Source organism: Staurois parvus, unplaced genomic scaffold, assembly GCF_062004578.1.
Source record: "Staurois parvus isolate SC_StPar_1 unplaced genomic scaffold, SC_StPar_1.0 ptg000388l, whole genome shotgun sequence".
NCBI lineage: Eukaryota > Metazoa > Chordata > Amphibia > Anura > Ranidae > Staurois > Staurois parvus.
This window is the reverse complement of record NW_028318184.1, coordinates 716156-733694: the sequence shown is the minus strand read 5'-3', so window position 1 is coordinate 733694 and position 17539 is coordinate 716156. Positions and strand designations below refer to the sequence as shown.

Genomic DNA, 17539 nt, shown 5'->3' with positions numbered 1-17539 from the left:
GAGATTACAGCTCTACATATATTAAATATGACTGTGCGGTCCAACAGAAAGCAAATCTAGACCCAGAATACTCTGTAATCAGCACTCAGTAACAGACATGACACTTCCCTTTCCCCTTCTCTGCAATACAAGTCTGAAAATTCATTTTGTTAATGGATAGAAAACTGGCAACAAGATCGTATTCAAAGAGTAGTGGTTAATGGTTCATACTCTGCATGGTCTGGGGTCATCAATCGTGTACCCCAAGGTTCAGTGTTGGGACCCTTACTTTTTAATATATTTATAAACGATATAGGGTCTGGGATTAAAAATACAGTTTCAGTCTTTGCAAATGACACCAAGCTGTGCAGTGGAATAACGTCCTTACAGGATGTCTCCAATTTACAAGCTGACCTCAATGCACTGTTTACTTGGGCAACTATGTGGCAAATGAGGTTTAATGTTGATAAATGTAAGGTTCTGCACTTGGGGGCTAAGAATATGCATGCATCATACATACTAGGGGGGGGTACAACTGGGAGAATCAATGGTGGAGAAGGATCTGGGAGTTCTAGCAGACCTTAAGCTTAATAATGTCATGCAATGCCAAGCTGCAGGTTTCAAAGTTAGCAAGGTTTTTCAAAATGTTATTAACCAATTAGTGTTTTGTGTAGTGGCGGTGTACTACTAGGTGATTGTTTTGCCTTTCCTAGAGTTCTTCTTTAATAATTGCATGGAATGCTAAGCTGCGGTTTCCAAAGCGAGCAAAATCCTCTCTTGTAATAACAGAGGTATAGACTCCAGAGAGAGATATAATTTTTAACCCTGTACAAATCACTGGTTAGACCTCATCTGGAATAGGCAGTTTAATTTTTTGGCACCAATTCACAATAGGATATCAGGAAACTAGAGATAGTGCAGAGAAGGGCAACCAAACTGATAAAATGTATGAAAGAGCTCAGCTATGATGAAAAATCTTTCCTCCCACTGACTTATAAAAGCTTCTCAAGCTTCTAGAGCAGGGGGAGGTATCAGGGAACTGACTTGTAGCGTTCTCAACACTGAATCCATAGTAAATCCCCAAAGTCATCCCAGGCTGACTCATCCCAGGCTGCTATTCAGCCTTTATCTAAAAGAAACTAATGGCTAAACCTGAGGGGTGCTACACAACTTTCTTACACGGGTTAATCAGAATAGATGTTAGGAGGGGGAAGGGAGCAGTTATAAGATTAGTTAGGTATAACCTTGTTTGATGTGCATTCCAAACCGACAGGTAGAGCAGAGACACTGCCAAAAAACATGTTGCATACATCAGTATGACATTTATACTTACCACGTGTGGGCGAGTTGTCATTTGTGAAGGTTATACGGTAACTAGAGAAATCAGAGTCAGTTACACAGCATGATAATTTTGTCCGTTGGTTACCACAGCTTGCTAGAACTGTTGTCAAAGGGGATACAGATATCGCTTCTTTTTTAGGCAAAGGTACAATATTCACTGTAACGCTGGCAGATGTGAAAAGACTCCCCTGACGGACAATACAAAAGTAGGTGCCTGTAGAGAGCAAAACAGAAAACAGGTCAGGTTTTGTACCTCACATGTCCCACAATAGATAGAGCAGATCATTTGGTAAAGCATTTACAACACTCTTCTGGTGGTGGGGCCCCTTCAATACAGGCCAGCTTTTTGACAGCTTTGATAAAGGATTAGTTCACCTTTAGCCTGGGTTCGCACTGATGCAGAGCGGAATCAGTAGAGTTTTCTGTGCAAATTCCGCACCGCATCAGATTTGCACCCTGTTCATGCGAACTGCTGCGGGTGTGTATATTAACCCCTTCACGCCTAAGGGTAAAACAAGTCTTAATGCCTAAGCACAATTTTGCAACGTTGACATGTGTTAGTAAAACCGTACATATCATCACAACTGCTTTGTACATCCAGGTGAATTATACCTTGTTTTTTTCAGGACAAATTGGGCTTTCATTTGGTGGTAAATGGTAATGGATATCTCCTGATTTTTTTTTATTATCAAATTGGCACAAAATAGTAAAAAAAACTTTTTTAAATTTAGCTGTGTGTTTCTTGTTACTACCATAACCTACCACCAAAGAACAACCCAAAAAAATTTTTTCAGCTCTTGATGATTGCAGCGATACCATATACAGTATGTATATGTTATTTGTTGTTTGTACCCGTAGTACAGCCCAGAAACAATAGCGCGCATTTTGTTTTTTTTTACCTAAAACACACTGACATTGATACTAACTGACACTAATACCATTTTTTTTTTATCCTGACCTTTTGATCTTGACCTTTGACCCTGACATTGACCCAAACACTTACTCTGGCACTGCACTAGATCAAACTTTGATCTAGGTATTTTTTCTTTATTTTTTTCTTTTATTTTTCAATATTTATTTATCTTTTTTTTTTTTTTTTTTTTAACAAACATTTTTTTCCCCCTCTTTGCCAGGAGTTAGAGAGATACAATGTATCTCTCTTCTTTATTCATAGAGAGAAAACAAAACAAGGAAGCCAGGCTGTACAGTGACTGATCACTGTGATAGCCAATCAGAGGCTATCACAACAATCATGTGACCTGGAATCAGGAGTCCCGGGTCCTGATCGGGACTCGGGGCTCTCAGTGGCACCCCGGTCTTTGTGCTGGGAGTGCGCTGTGTGGACCAAACAAAGGGTCCTGTACCTTTTTGGTGCAGGTGTGGTGCGATTAGAGCCATACAAAATGTATGTCCCCTATCGCACCGCACACAAATCACATGTGATTTTCACAGGAATGCGGTGGGGTTCCTGTGTGAAACACAAGCGATATACCACTTTGCCTATGTGTGAACCCAGGCTTAAGCCTAGTACACACAATGAGAATATCAGGTGAATGATTATCCGTTTTTTTTTTCTTGCATGCTAGTCTCACATTGAAAATGAAGAGCTATCTAAAGTTATGAAAATTCTCGTACAACAGAATACAATTTCAAAAAAGATGTAATATATTGTACTGATTACACCAAAACTCTCAAACGACACAGTCGTGCCCTGGAGCGACTATGGCGCAAAACCAGATCCCAACAAGCCTTCACCCACTATAAATCTGCCTTCCACACCTACACCTCCTCCCTCCACGCCGCCAAACAAGCCTACTTCCTGACCCTCATCAAGACCCTCTCCTCCAATCCTCGCCGACTCTTCTCCACCTTTAACTCTCTACTCTCTCCGCCCCCACCTCCACCCAGCACCTCACTCACCGCCCTTGAGATTTCCAACCACTTCAAAAACAAGTTTAACACAACTCGCAAGGACATCGCCACAGCTCACACTCCCTCCAAACCTCTCCCCTTTCACACAGCTACCCCCTCATCATCCCTCTCCCACCCTACCCAACATTCCTCACATTGAAGCCCTCTCAACACTCCACACCTTCGACCCCACTACCATCAAGGAAGTCTCCAAGGTCTTCTCTGATGCCCGCCTCACCACCTGCCCCCTCGACCCTATCCCCTCACATCTCCTACGACCTCCCTCCCTCCCTCTCCATCCTACGCTCCCTCACCCACATCTTTAATCTCTCCCTCTCTTCTGGTCCATTCCCCTCCCCTCTGAAGCATGCACACATTACCCCCATAATTAAAAAGCCCTCCCTGGACTCCAATGACCCGAACAACCTCAGACCCATCTCCCTGCTCCCATTCACATCCAAACTCCTGGAGCGCTTAGTCTACACTCGCCTAAGCTCTCACCTCAACAACCTCCTCAATCCCCTACAGTTCGGCTTCTGTCTCCTACACTCCACCAAAACTGCCCTACTCAAACTCTCCAACAACCTTCTAATCGCCAAAGCTAATGGCCACTATTCAGTGCTCCTACTCCTTGACCTCTCTGCGGCCTTCGACACAGTCGACCACCCCCCCCCCCACCTCCTCCAAAAAACTACACTACCTCGGCCTCAGAGATTCCACTCTCTCCTGGCTCTCATCCTACCTATCACAACGCTCTTTTAGCGTTACCTATAACGCTACCACCTTCCCTTCATTCCCCCTCTCTGTTGGGGTCCCTCAAGGCTCCGTCCTTGGGCCCCTTCTCTTCTCCATCTACACCTCCTCCCTTGGCCAACTCATACACTCTCACGGCTTCAACTACCACCTCTATGCCAACAACACACAAATCTATCCCTCAACCCCCCACCTCACCCCCGCAGTCTCTGCCCGAATCACAAACCTACTGTACGACATATCAGACTGGATGTCGCTCCACTTCCTTAAACTGAACCTCTCCAAAACCAAGCTCCTAGTCTTCCCCCAGCCCGCACACCTCCCCCCATTGGCTTCTCCATCACGTCCAACAATACCACTATCAGACCCGCCCAGCAGGCCAGAGTACTTGGTGTCATTCTGGACTCCAACCTATCCTTCCAGCCCCAAGTCCAATCATTAACAAACTCATGCAAACTCCACCTCCACAACATCGCCAAAATCTGCACGTTCCTAACCCCAGAAACCTGTAAACAGCTCATCCACTCCCTCATCATATCACGACTCGATTACTGCAACTCCCTCTTCACTGACCTGCCCCGCCACAGGCTATCCCCGCTTCAGTCGATCCTGAATACGGCAGCCAGACTCATTCACCTTACCAACCGCTCCGTTTCCGCCACCCCACTCTGCCAATCCCTCCACTGGCTTCCGATTGCGCAACGGATCAAATTCAAAATCCTAACACTGACGTACAAAGCTGTCCACCATACTGCCCCAAATTACATCACCGTCCTAATATCCAAGTACCACCCAACACGCACACTCCGCTCCTCACAAGACCTCCTTCTCTCTAGTTCCCTGGTCTCCTGCTCCCATGCCCGCCTCCAGGATTTCTCCAGGGTGTCACCCATCCTCTGGAACTCCCTGCCCCAACCCATCAGACTATCACCTACTCTCCTCTCTTTTAGGCGCACCCTGAAAACCCACCTCTTCAGGGAAGCCTACCCCACCCCCTGCTAATTTTCTGACCTCCTCCACTCTTCTTACCACTCCATCTCCCACAGCTACAGTCATGGCCGAAATTGTTGGCACCCTTGATATTTTTCCTGAAAATCAAGTATTTCACACAAAAAAGGTATTGCATTAACACATGTTTTGCTATACACATGTTTATTCCCTTTGTATGTATTGGAACAAATATAAAACAGAGGCAGAAAAGCAAATATGACATAATGTCACACAAAACCCCAAAAATGGGCTGGACAAAAGTATTGGCACCCTTAACTTAATATTTGGTTGCACACCCTTTGGAAAACATAACTGAAATCAGTCGCTTCCTATAACCATCAATAAGCTTCTGACACCTCTCACCCGGAATTTTGGACCACTCTTCCTTTGCAAACAGCTCCAGGTCTCTCTTATTGGAAGGACACCTTTTCCCAACAGCAATTTTAAGATCTCTCCACAGGTGTTCAATGGGATTTAGATCTGGGCTCATTGCTGGCCACTTCAGAACTCTCCAGCGCTTCTTTGCCATCCATTTCTGAGTGCTTTTTGACGTATGTTTGGGGTCATTGTCCTGCTGGAAGACCCAGGATCTTGGACGCAAACCCAGCTTTCTGACACTGGGCCCTACAGTGCGACCCAAAATCCTTTGGTAATCCTCAGATTTCATGATGCCTTGCACACAGTCAAGGCACCCAGTGCCAGAGGCAGCAAAACAACCCCAAAACATCATTGAACCTCCACCATATTTTACCGTAGGTACTGTGTTTTGTTCTTTGTAGGCCTCATTCCGTTTTCGGTAAACAGTAGAATGATGTGCTTTACCGAAAAGCTCTATCTTGGTCTCATCTGTCCACAAGACGTTTTCCCAGAAGGCTTTTGGCTTACTCAAGTACATTTTGGCAAACTGTAGTCTTGCTTTTTTATGTCTCTGTGTCAGCAGTGGGGTCCTCCTGGGTCTCCTGCCATAGCGTTTCATTTCATTTAAATGTCGACGGATAGTTCGCGCTGACACTGATGCTCCCTGAGCCTGCAGGACAGCTTGAATGTCTTTGGAACATGTTTGGGGCTGCTTATCCACCATCCGGACTATTCTGCGTTGCAATCTTTCATCAATTTTCCTCATCCGTCCACGACCAGGGAGATTAGCTACAGTGCCATGGGTTGCAAACTTCTTGATAATGTTGCGCACTGTGGACAAAGGCAAATCTAGTTCTCTGGAGATGGACTTGTAACCTTGAGATTGTTGATATTTTGCCACAATTTTGGTTCTCAGGTCCTCAGACAGTTCTCGTCTCCTCTTTCTGTTGTCCATGCTTAGTGTGGCACAGACAGACACACAATGCAAAGGTTAAGTGAACGTCTCTCCTTTTTATCTGCTTTCAGGTGTGATTTCTATATTGCCCACACCTGTTACTTGCCCCAGGTGAGTTTACAGGAGCATCACATGCTTGTAACATTCTTATTTATCCGCAGTTGTGAAAGGGTGCCAATACTTTTGTCCAGCCCATTTTTGGAGGTTTGTGTGACATTATGTCGAATTTGCTTTCTTTCCTCCCTTTTTTTGTTTTGTCCCAATACACACAAAGGGAATAAACATGTGTATAGCAAAACATGTGTTAATGCAATACGTTTCGTGAGAAATACATGATTTCCTGGAGAAATATCAAGGGTGCCAACAATTTCGGCCATGACTGTATCTCCTCCTGTACGACCATCCCCTCCCTCCTAGATTGTAAGCTCGAAAGAGCAGGGCCCTCGAACCCCTCGTGTATCGCATTGTATTGTTATTGTTCTGTCACATGTTCTGTCCCCCTTTGTAATGTACAGCGCTGAGCGAACTATTGGCGCTTTATAAATACTGTATAATAATAATATTATTAATTATAATAGTATTGTATTGTAATGTATTCCTTCATTTCTGAACATCTGTGGTCTTGGTCTTCAGATTTTTTTTCAGACAAATACTGTATTGATTTAATGAAAATCGTATATTTTGGTATCGTACAAGAAAAATGTTAATGTTTGTCCCTTTGGATAATTTAGCATGAACTGTCAAGATCGGCTCTCAAAAGCCCTCAAGTTATCAGATGATTGCTTTGAAAGCTGTACTTTTCATTCGATTTACATTCGCTTTGGAGGTGTTATTCTGCTAAGGGGACAGGACAACTGCACCGCATCAAAGGGACAATGGACGGGGCAATGTACCATCAAATCCTGGGTGAAAACCTTCTTCCCTCAGCCAGGGCATTGAAAATGGGTCGTGGATGGGTGTTCCAGCATGACAATGACCCAAAACACACAGCCAAGACAACAAAGGAGTGGCTCAAGAAGAAGCACATTAAGGTCCTGGAGTGGCCTAGCCCGTCTGCAGACCTTAATCCGATTGAAAATCTGTGGAGGGAACTGAAAGTTCGAGTTTCCAAACATCAGCCACCAAACCTTAATGACTTGGAGAGGATCTGCCAAGAGGAGTGGGCCAAAATCCCTCCTGAGATGTGTGCAAACCTGGTGGCCAACTACAGGAAATGTCTGAACTCTGTGATTGCCAACAAGGGATTTGCCACCAGGTACTAAGTACTAAGTCATGTTTTGTGAAGGGGATGAAATACGTACAGTTGCAAGAAAAAGAGTCCTGACCTCAACCCGATTGAAATGCTGTGGCATGACCTTAATAGACCGATTCACACCAGACATCCCAAGAATATTGCTACACTTAAACAGTTTTGTGAAGAGGAGTGGTCCAAAATTACTCCAGATCGTTGTGCAGGTCTGATCTGCAACTACAGGAAACGTTTGGTTGAGGTTATTGCTGCCAAAGGAGGGTCAACCAGTTATTAAGTCCAAAGGTTCACATACTTTTTCCTCCCTGCATGTTTACATGTTATGTGCAATTAAACCATGGCAACATCTAATGTTTGTGTAGTATTATGTTCAGCAGACTGTGTTCTTCTATTGTTGTGACTTAGATGACGTTCAGAGCACATTTTATGCCCAATTCATGCAAAACTCCACGTAATCCCAAGGGGTTCACATACTTTTTCTTGCAACTGTATTTCCCTCATGAACATGCAAATCAGTGCATAATTTGTTAGACATGCATTTCTTTTGAATCTTTTGCTATTCTGTCTCTCAGTGTTACAATACACCTACTATTCGATTTTTTAGACTGATCATTTCTTTGTGAGTTGGAAAACATTCAAAATCAGCAGGGGATTAAATACTTATTTCTTTCACTGTACAGACACCCCTTATCTGTATAGGCATTTTTTTTGTAAAGGTGACCTAACCCTTTAAAGTTTCTGACATATGAGACAGATTCAGGTAGTTCTTAGTACCACCAGGTTCTTAGAGCCTGTTGCTATGGCTTCAGCAGATTAAAAAAGAATTACCACCAGTTCATTGATTAGGAAACTGGTGGTAACTAAAGTGTTAGTTCAGCTTTACCAAACAAACTTCCCATGAGGGGCATCTGTAGATAAAAACACACTGTGCAGCTTTGACCAAAGTTGGATAACACCCTTGCTACAGGTTTAGGCCATCTATATTCCATCTTGAAGCCTGACTGGAAAACTCCTAGGAAGTTGCTAAGAGAGGAGAGGCCTAGCTCTTAGTGTTCACAGCCACCATCACAGGAGTGAGCTTTCAAACACTCATCTCAGAGCTACTGCATCAGGGGACAGAAAATGCATGTGAGGAGGTTTGAATCAGAGAAATAGCTCACTTTTGTGATGGTGAAGGTGATCAGTAAGAGCTAGGCATCTCTTAGGAACATCTTTAGCAATATGCAAGTTTTCTAGTCATGAGGGACGTACTGTAATGGCCTACACCTTTCGCAAGAAAACTTTTCAACTGTGGTCAAAGTGGCACTGTTTGTTTTTATCTACAGACTACCCTTATCTGCATAGGCAATTTTTTTGGTGAAAGTGTACTATGCTTTTGAGACCAACTCTGAGCTGGTGTATAGAGAGACAGCAGTGCTCACAGTGGGTCATGCATTTGCTGGGAAGCTGCCATAAATATTGCAGCCTCCTTCACAGGGCTCAGGGTTGGTATGACACTGGCGCCCACTGGCATCTTAGCAACCAGCAACTCATCCTTTGGCCCATTCAGCTGCCAGAGCTCTGATGAAGAAGGGATGCCCTTCGAAACGCGTCAGCTGTACTGAGTATCTACCCCCATGATGGGATCCGCACTGGCTCTTTATCTTTCAGGTCCCTTTGAGGACCTATATGCCTGATTTTATTCGCTGTTTGTGAGTATTATTTTATAATGAATAAACTTTGGTTACTGAGGTAATGCGCAAGGTTGGTGCGCTTCTCGTTTTTGTTTTGATTTGCCCATTCAGCTGCCAGCCAGGATATTCCCCAGCCGATAGCTGAATGTAAACAATAGGTGAGGATAATAGCTGATGTTATTACCCATATATGGCAATTGCCATACTTGGACAATGACAGGAGTCATCTGGATGGGCTGGGGATCAGTTGGCTGCATAGCCAACAGCATCCTAGCAACCATTGACATAGGGCTCAGGTGTCAAACTGCATTACTTTAACTAACAATTGTGCGGTCATGCAATGCTGCACCTTAATGAACTGTATGCCATTTTTTCCCACAAATATAGCTTTCTTTTGGTGGTATTTGATCGTCTCTGCATTTGTTATTTTTGAGCTATAAACAAAAAAAAAGACAGATAAAAACAATATTTTGGACTTTTTGCTAATAAACATGTCCAGTAAAAAAATTTTAAAAATCAAATTTCGTCATACATTTAGGCCAAAATGTATTCTGCTACATGTCTTTGCTAAACAAATACCAATACGTGTAAATTAATTGATTTATGTGAAAGTTATAGCGTTTACAAATGACAGTATAGATACTGGAATTTTTTTTCTTGCTAGTAATGGCAGCGATCTGCTATGCAGAGTCATACAAAGCAGTGTGCAGGAGCTGACAGGGGAGAGAACTGTATTGTTTACATACAGGTCTCTCCCCCTTCGGAGATACTCGTTGATCACCAGGTGCCGGCGAGTAATTAACGGCCAGGACCCGGTGATTGACAGCCAAGGCCGTGAATGGCGCGGCCCCTACCCGGAACTGCAAAATCACGTATATATATATATATATATATTATATATATATATATATAATATATATATATATATATATATATATATATATATATGTGAATGTGCGCACCCGTGCAGCCCTGTAGCAGTATTTCTGCTACAGGGCGGCGCGGAACCGGTTAAGTTATATAGGCTGTTTATTTGCAAGGAAAGTGAATTAGGCAAAATCTCATTTTGCAAAAGATATCCAATAACATGTAAGGAAAATAAAAAACAATTTATTTTTCCTTGCACATGATTGGATGATGGAAGTTTACCTCATTCACTAAGTTCTGGGGAAAATTCTTGTGCAAAGTGAATAGCTTATTTGCCTTCTGTAAATTATTATTATTATTATACAGTATTTATATAGCACCAAAAGGTTTGCTCAGCACTGTACATTATAGTGGGGGACAGTACATGAGAAAATACAGTAACAAAACAATACACAAGGGGTTCGAGGGCCCTGCTCTTTCGAGCTTACAATCTAGGAGGGAGGGGATAGTGGTACAGGAGGAAGTGGCTGTGGGGGATGGAGTGGTAGGAGGAGTGGAGGAGATCGGCTGTTAGGTGAGGGTGGGGTAGGCTTCCCTGAAGAGATGGGTTTTCAGGGTGCGCCTGAAGGTGAGGGGGGTAGGTGACAGTCTGATGGATTGGGGTAGAGAGTTCCAGAGGATGGGGGAAGTCCTGGAGAAGTCCTGCAGTCGGGCATGGGAGGAGGAGACCAGGGAGCTAGAAAGTAAGAGGTCTTGTGAGGAGCGAAGAGTACGGGTTGGGTGGTATTTGGGTATCAGGTCGGTGAGTTAGTTTGGGGCAGCATTATGAATGGCTTTGTATGTCAATGTTAGTAGTTTGAATTTAATGCGTTGAGCAATCGGAAGCCAGTGGAGGGAATGACAGAGGGGGGTGGCAGAAGTAGAGAGGTTGGTAAGGTGGATGAGTCTGGCCGCTGAATTCAGGATAGACTGAAGCAGGGATAGCCTGTGTTGGGGTAGGTCAGTGAGAAGGGAGTTGCAGTAGGCCAGGCGTAAGGGAGTGAACAAGTTGTTTAGTAGTGTCTAGGGTTAGGAGCGTACGAATCTTGGAGATGTTGCGGAGGTGGAGCCTGCATGAATTTGCCAGCGATTGGACATGGGGTTGGAAGGATAGCTGTGAGTCTAGGGTGACACCCAGGACTTTGGCTTGCGGGGTGGGATTGATGGTGGCATTGTTGGTCGTGATGAAGAGGATGGGGGGGGGGACGCGGGCTGGGGGGAAAACTAGGAGCTCGGTTTTGGAAAAGTTCAATTTGAGGAAATGAAGCGACATCCAGTCTGATATGTCGTTCAGTAGGTGGGTGATACGCGCGGAGACTGAAGGGGTGAGGTGAGGGGTGGAGAGGTAAATTTGTGTGTCATCGGCATAGAGGTGATAGTTGAAGCCGTGGGAGTGTATCAGTTTGCCGAGGGAGGAGGTGTAGATGGAGAAAAGAAGGGGCCCGAGGACAGAGCCTTGGGGGACCGCAACAGAGAGGGGAGAGAGGGGGAGGTGGTGGCATTATAGGTAACACTGAAGGAGCGTTGGGATAGATAGGAGGAAAGTCAGGAGAGAGCAGAGTCTCTGATGCCAAGGGAGTGTAGTTTATTAAGGAGGAGGGGGTGGTCAACTGTGTAGAAGGCCGCGGAGAGGTCGAGGAGTAGGAGGACTGAGTAGTGGCCATTAACTTTGGCGGTTAGCACGTCATTAGTGATTTTGAGTAGGGCGGTTTCGGTGGAGTGTAGGGGAAGGAAGCCCCTACACTCAACCCCAGTGAACCTTCACAGGTTTGGCTTTAAGCATGCATGTCTTTAGATAGAAGTCTATACTAAAACTAAATAAAAGATGTAAATTCACAGGAGAATCTATGATTTTTTTTTCTTGTTCATTTTTTAATGGGAAAGAGCAAGCTTCACATTAAGGGTTTAAAGAATGCTGGGGTTGATTTACTAAAAAAGTGGTCTGTCCACTTTGGAAAGTGAGTGGCCTAATAAATAAAGTGAAGCTGCATTCACTTAGAACACCCTGTCTAACCCCCTGTTCACATATATGCGGCCGTGCGGGCCGCGTTTTACGCTGGCACGAGAGCCCATTCCTTTGAATGGACTCCCATGCCCGTGACATGCAGGGAAGAAGTCCCTGTACTTTTTCCGAAAACGCAGCCCGCACAGGAACCTCGGTTCCCAGTACGGTTGTGTTTTCCAGTGCGGGCAGCATGCCATTAGAATTAATGGCACCCGTCCGCGGGTCCGCATTTCTCTGTGCGGGTGGTGCGGCTGCACGGATTTTCGTGCGGATCCGCAGTGGCACCACCCGCACAGATATGAACCTAGGGTTAAACAGGAAAAAAAAGGATTTTTGTTTGTACATGACAGTATGATTGAAGGGAACACAGCTCGGCCTTATTCACTAAGCATGAATAGTCTCTATGGCCTTAATAAACCAAGCCCAATAAGCACATTGCATATATTTAAATCAGCTAATAAAATATGAAATAGACTACTTTATGTAACAAATATAAATGGTCATTTTACTCACCAGACCAGGCTGTTGATGCACTACTTGTGGATAAATTTGCGTTATTGGATACAATATTACTGAGGGTGTTTTTTGCCCAGGATATAGTATTGACTGTAATGTTGGTTATACAATCAATTTGCAGACTTTTGCCAGTTGATTTACTGTATGATGATGGGATACTGATGGTGGCTGTGGGAGACAGAAACAAAATGTGATATAATACAGAAAGAGTTAAGGCCATCTTGTGTCATAATTAAAGTATAGACTAAATCCAAGAACAAAAAGGTAACATGTTGCAGTTTGACAGTCTTTAGATGCAGTGCCTGCATTAGTTTTCTTTTTGGGCTCATGTACACGGGGCATTTGGAAAACTCTTCTGAACGATGGAAACTGACTGCTGGAAAACGTAGGTTAAAAATTGTCAGTTTAGCTGCATTTGCATACAACATTTATGCGCATTTATGTGTGTTTGCGTTTAGAAGCGTTTTTAAAAGATACCCTCAGGAGACCTTCCTAAATGCCCGGAATGCACTGAAAAACAGTAAAAAAAATAACTTTTTCAGATATTTTAAGAGGAAGAGAGAGAGCAGAAGCAGAGAGAGCTGTATGTGTTGAGATGACCTATCTTTTCTGGTTGTATTCACTATGGATCCCATCATGAGTATAATGCGGCACGTTCTACCATTTTTTCCTTCATGCAAAACCTGGAACTGACTTCGCTGGTGTACCAGGTCCATTTGAATACATGGAAAATGCTTTGCATGCATTTCTGATGATGAAAAAAGGCTCTGGACAGCATTCGGATATGGAACAGTTAAAAAACTCTTCTAAACGCAAACGCTTATAAACACGGTTAACCACGTTTTCAAATGTTTACCAGCATTTGGCGTTTGAGACGCTGGTAAAATCTACTCCTGAACGCAAGTTTGGTGCGTTCAAAAAAACGACTGTAATCTCAACTGCCTGTAAACGACTGTGTGTACATAGACACATAGGAAAACATTAGGGAGAGTTCAGGGGCTGCTGAAAAAACGCTCAACAGCTTTTGAACATCTGTTTAGGAGCTGCAGTGTACATGAACCCTTTCAGGCCAAGTATATTTTCTGAAAGTACACTTGTTTCATTTTGATCCTGCCAGAAATCCAATGTGCTTGTAAGTCCCTGTAAGTTCTGAACTGAACAGTTTTCCCAGGTTTTCTTCTCTGGACTACAGAACACCTCCTCCAGTGATATGAAAATGAGGGGGGTGTATGCAATTCAAATCAGGAGAGCAGTCTAGGACAGTGGTGGGCAACCTTTTTTTTCAACTGAGCCAAATCTCGCCAAAACCACGATTGAAATTTATTTTGAGAGCCACATTTTTAAAACTGAAAATACATCCCCCATATAGTAATTCATCCCCCATAGTAATTCATCCCCCATATAGTAATTCATCCCCCATAGTAATTCATCCCCCATATAGTAATTCATCCCCCATAGTAATTCATCCCCCATAGTAATTCATCCCCCATATAGTAATTCATCCCCCATAGTAATTCATCCCCCATAGTAATTCATCCCCCATATAGTAATTCATCCCCCATAGTAATTCATCCCCCATATAGTAATTCATCCCCCATAGTAATTCATCCCCCATAGTAATTCATCCCCCATATAGTAATTCATCCTCCATAGTAATTCATCCCCCATATAGTAATTCATCCCCCATAGTAATTCATCCCCCATATAGTAATTAATCCCCCCTATAGTAATTCATCCCCCATAGTAATTCATCCCCCATATAGTAATTCATCCCCCATATAGTAATTCATCCCCCATAGTAATTCATCCCCCATATAGTAATTCATCCCCCATAGTAATTCATCCCCCCTATAGTAATTCATTCCCCATATTGTGTCAATTTACTTACCTTTGCTCCGCGCGTTCTTCTCGCCGTGTTCCCGCGCCGTTCCGGTCTTCAGGGCGGACTGTGAGAGGAGAGGAGTTCGTCACGCTGCCCCGCCTACATCCTGGCTGCACCGCCTACATCCTGACAGCTGCAGAGTCCTGACTTTTGGAGCGGGCGCCCGGCACACAGAAGAGCCGCATTTAAGTTTGTAAAGAGCCGCATGTGGCTCGCGAGCCGCGGCTTGCCGACCACTGGTCTAGGATAACAATACTGCTTCTGTATAGATACTGTATGATGAGTTAACATTGTCACTCTATAACAGGAAGTATGTTACTCGCCAGGTCACTGGGTGAAGATAAGGTCCCATGTACATGGGACACTTCTGAATGATGGAAACTGACTGCTGGAAAATGTAGGTTAAAAAATGTCTGTTTAGCTGCATTTGCATACTGCGTTTATACGCGTTTATGAGCATTTGAGTTTAGAAGCGTTTTTTTTATAGATAACCTCAGGAAACCTTTCAAAATGCCCAGAATGCACTGATAAACAGTAAAAAATTAACTATTTCAGACATTTTGAGAGAAATAGAGAGAGCAGAAGCAGAGAGAGCAGTATGTGTTGAGATTAGCTGTCTTTTTTTTTTGTGGTGTTTGGATGTGTTCCAGCTCATTTCTGTGCAGAAATTATTGCAGCAGTGTCTAACATATTTTTTTTTTCATGCAAAACCTCAAAGTATGGTGTGCCAGGTCAATTTGAGTACCAGGAAAACGCTTTGCATGTATTTTTCATGATGAAATAAGGCTCTGGACAGCATCTGGAAATGGAAGAGTTAAAAAAAATTTGCAAATGCCTATAAACGCGGTTAACTGCGTTTAGCCATGTTTACACACGTTTACAAGCGTTTTGTGTTTGAAACGCTGATAAAATCTACTGCTGAACGCAAGTTTTCTGCGTTAAAAAAAGTCTTTAAAATCAATTGCCTATAAACGACTGTAAATGACATAGTGTACATGGACATATACAGTAGAAAAACATTAGGGAGAGTTCAGGGGCTGCTGAAAAAAATGCTGAACAGCTCCTAAAAGTGAGTTTATCAGCTGCAGTGTACATGAGCCCGAAAGGAAAACAATTCTGAAAAAAAGCTGATCCAGCTACCACATCTACGGACTGATGAGCTGTGATAAATACAATTTGTGTTCATGGGTTTACTGTAGGTGCACCTAAAGGGGGGAGTAAACTTTCTTGATTGATTTTTACCTATAGGTAAGCCTATAATAAGGCTTACCTATAGGAATATTAAATATCTCCTAAATGTGCACCGTTTAGGAGATATTTACTGTAGAAGCACAGGTGACATCATTGGTGCATGCGCACTGAAGGAACGGCTCAGAACCCTGTGCCATAAACAGTGACTCCCACACGCATGTGCACGAACAACGTCATCATACCACCGAAGCCCACAAACACAGAAGGAAGACCGGGTATAGATGGAAGAGCCTACAAGGGTGACAGCGTGCCACTGATGGGCTTCATTTTCAGGTAAGTCTGTCACAATGTGCTGGTATGCACTGCATAAAAGTACATGGTGAGTTAAACTGCCCGGGGCTCCATTTTTTTTTTGCTGTGGTACTACTAGGCACACTACTATCATTATGAAAAAAAAGTTACAGAGCTTTCTATGAAAAAAGTTCTATGTTGTAGGTATCTTTAATTTCTAAAGCTGGTCATACACATGGCAATGAGTGATCAAATAGTTTTTTTTTGCCAAAATCGCAAAGCTATCAGAGACATAAAATGGTCACTTTGACTGACTTCAAGGAGATGGGTTGGAAAATGTCACTGGTGAACCTAAATCTGAAACCAGATTGCTTTGAAAAAATGCCTCTTTTCTTATTTCAATTCTTCAAAAAACTGTATTGCAGCTGTCAATTAATTGCCCATTTTCAGATTTGCAATGACACTAATACAGTGATCAGTGCTAATGAAAAGCACTGATCAGTTTTCCTTCCTTGGACCACTTTTGGTAGGTCCTGGCCACAGCAGGCTGGGAACATCCCATAAGAGCTGCAATTTTGCATATGCTCTGACCAAGTTGTTTAGCCATTACCATTTGGGCCTTGTCAAAGTTGCGTCAAATCTCTTCGCTTGCCCATTTTTTCTGCTTGCAACACATCAACTTCAGGGACCACATGTTAACTTGCTGCCTAATACATTCCACCCACTTTCAGGTGCCATTGTCACAAGATAATGAATGTTATTCATTTTACCTGTCAGTAGTCATAATGTTGACTGATCAGTGTACATACCTTTGGAGAACCCGCTAATGTTTGGTGAGAGGGTTGCTATCTTACCTGTGAATTCTCCTTGGAGTTCCCATAAGCTCTGACATCTGCTGCAACATTTTACAAGGAACATAAAACCAGCCATATCAATCCCTTGCTCTAAAGCTTACAGTCTAATGCCCCTTCTATAATCCATTATCCATTGATACAACTGTGACATAACCTGCAGAGAACAACTACACAATGCCTGTTCCATCCCATGTTACAACTACAATACTCACAGGAGCGTTAGCATACTAGAACATGTTACAGGAGATCAAGGTAGATTTGGATGCAGGGGGATGGTGGTAGATTTGGCTGCAAGGTATGGAGGTAGCTTTGGCTACAAGAAAAGGAAGTAGATTTGAATATAGGGGGATGGGGGTTGATTTGACTTCAGAGGATGGAGGTAAATTTGAATGCTGCGGATAGAGGTTGATTTGGTTTCAGGGGATGGTGCTAAGTTTTGGGGCTGCCCCACTCCAAATGCTTGTCCTGAAAATATGGATGTTAGTGCAAATAAAGTATCATGGGCAGTACTACTCAATTTTTTTGTTAAAAAGTGCACTACAATGGCTACAATCACCTCAAGGGTGGAGGTGAATATGGCTACAAGGGATGGAGGTAGATTAGGCTGCAGGGAATGGAGGATGGTTTGACTTTAGAGGATGGAGGTTGATTTGATTTTTAGATGATGGAAGTAACTTTGGATGCAG

General features: G+C 43.4%; 1 protein-coding gene across 1 annotated transcript in view; it reads right to left on the bottom strand.

The window, feature by feature from the left end:
* LOC149455745 (adhesion G protein-coupled receptor F5-like) overlaps positions 1–17539 on the bottom strand; it is a 100407-nt gene that overhangs the window by 51810 nt on the left and 31058 nt on the right. Inside the window, exons 7-8 of the mRNA XM_089685849.1 lie at positions 12633–12803; positions 1313–1534 (exon numbers count right to left, since the gene is read on the bottom strand). Coding sequence (XP_089541975.1) covers positions 1313–1534; positions 12633–12803 — 393 coding nt within the window. The remainder of the gene's footprint in view (positions 1–1312; positions 1535–12632; positions 12804–17539) is intronic.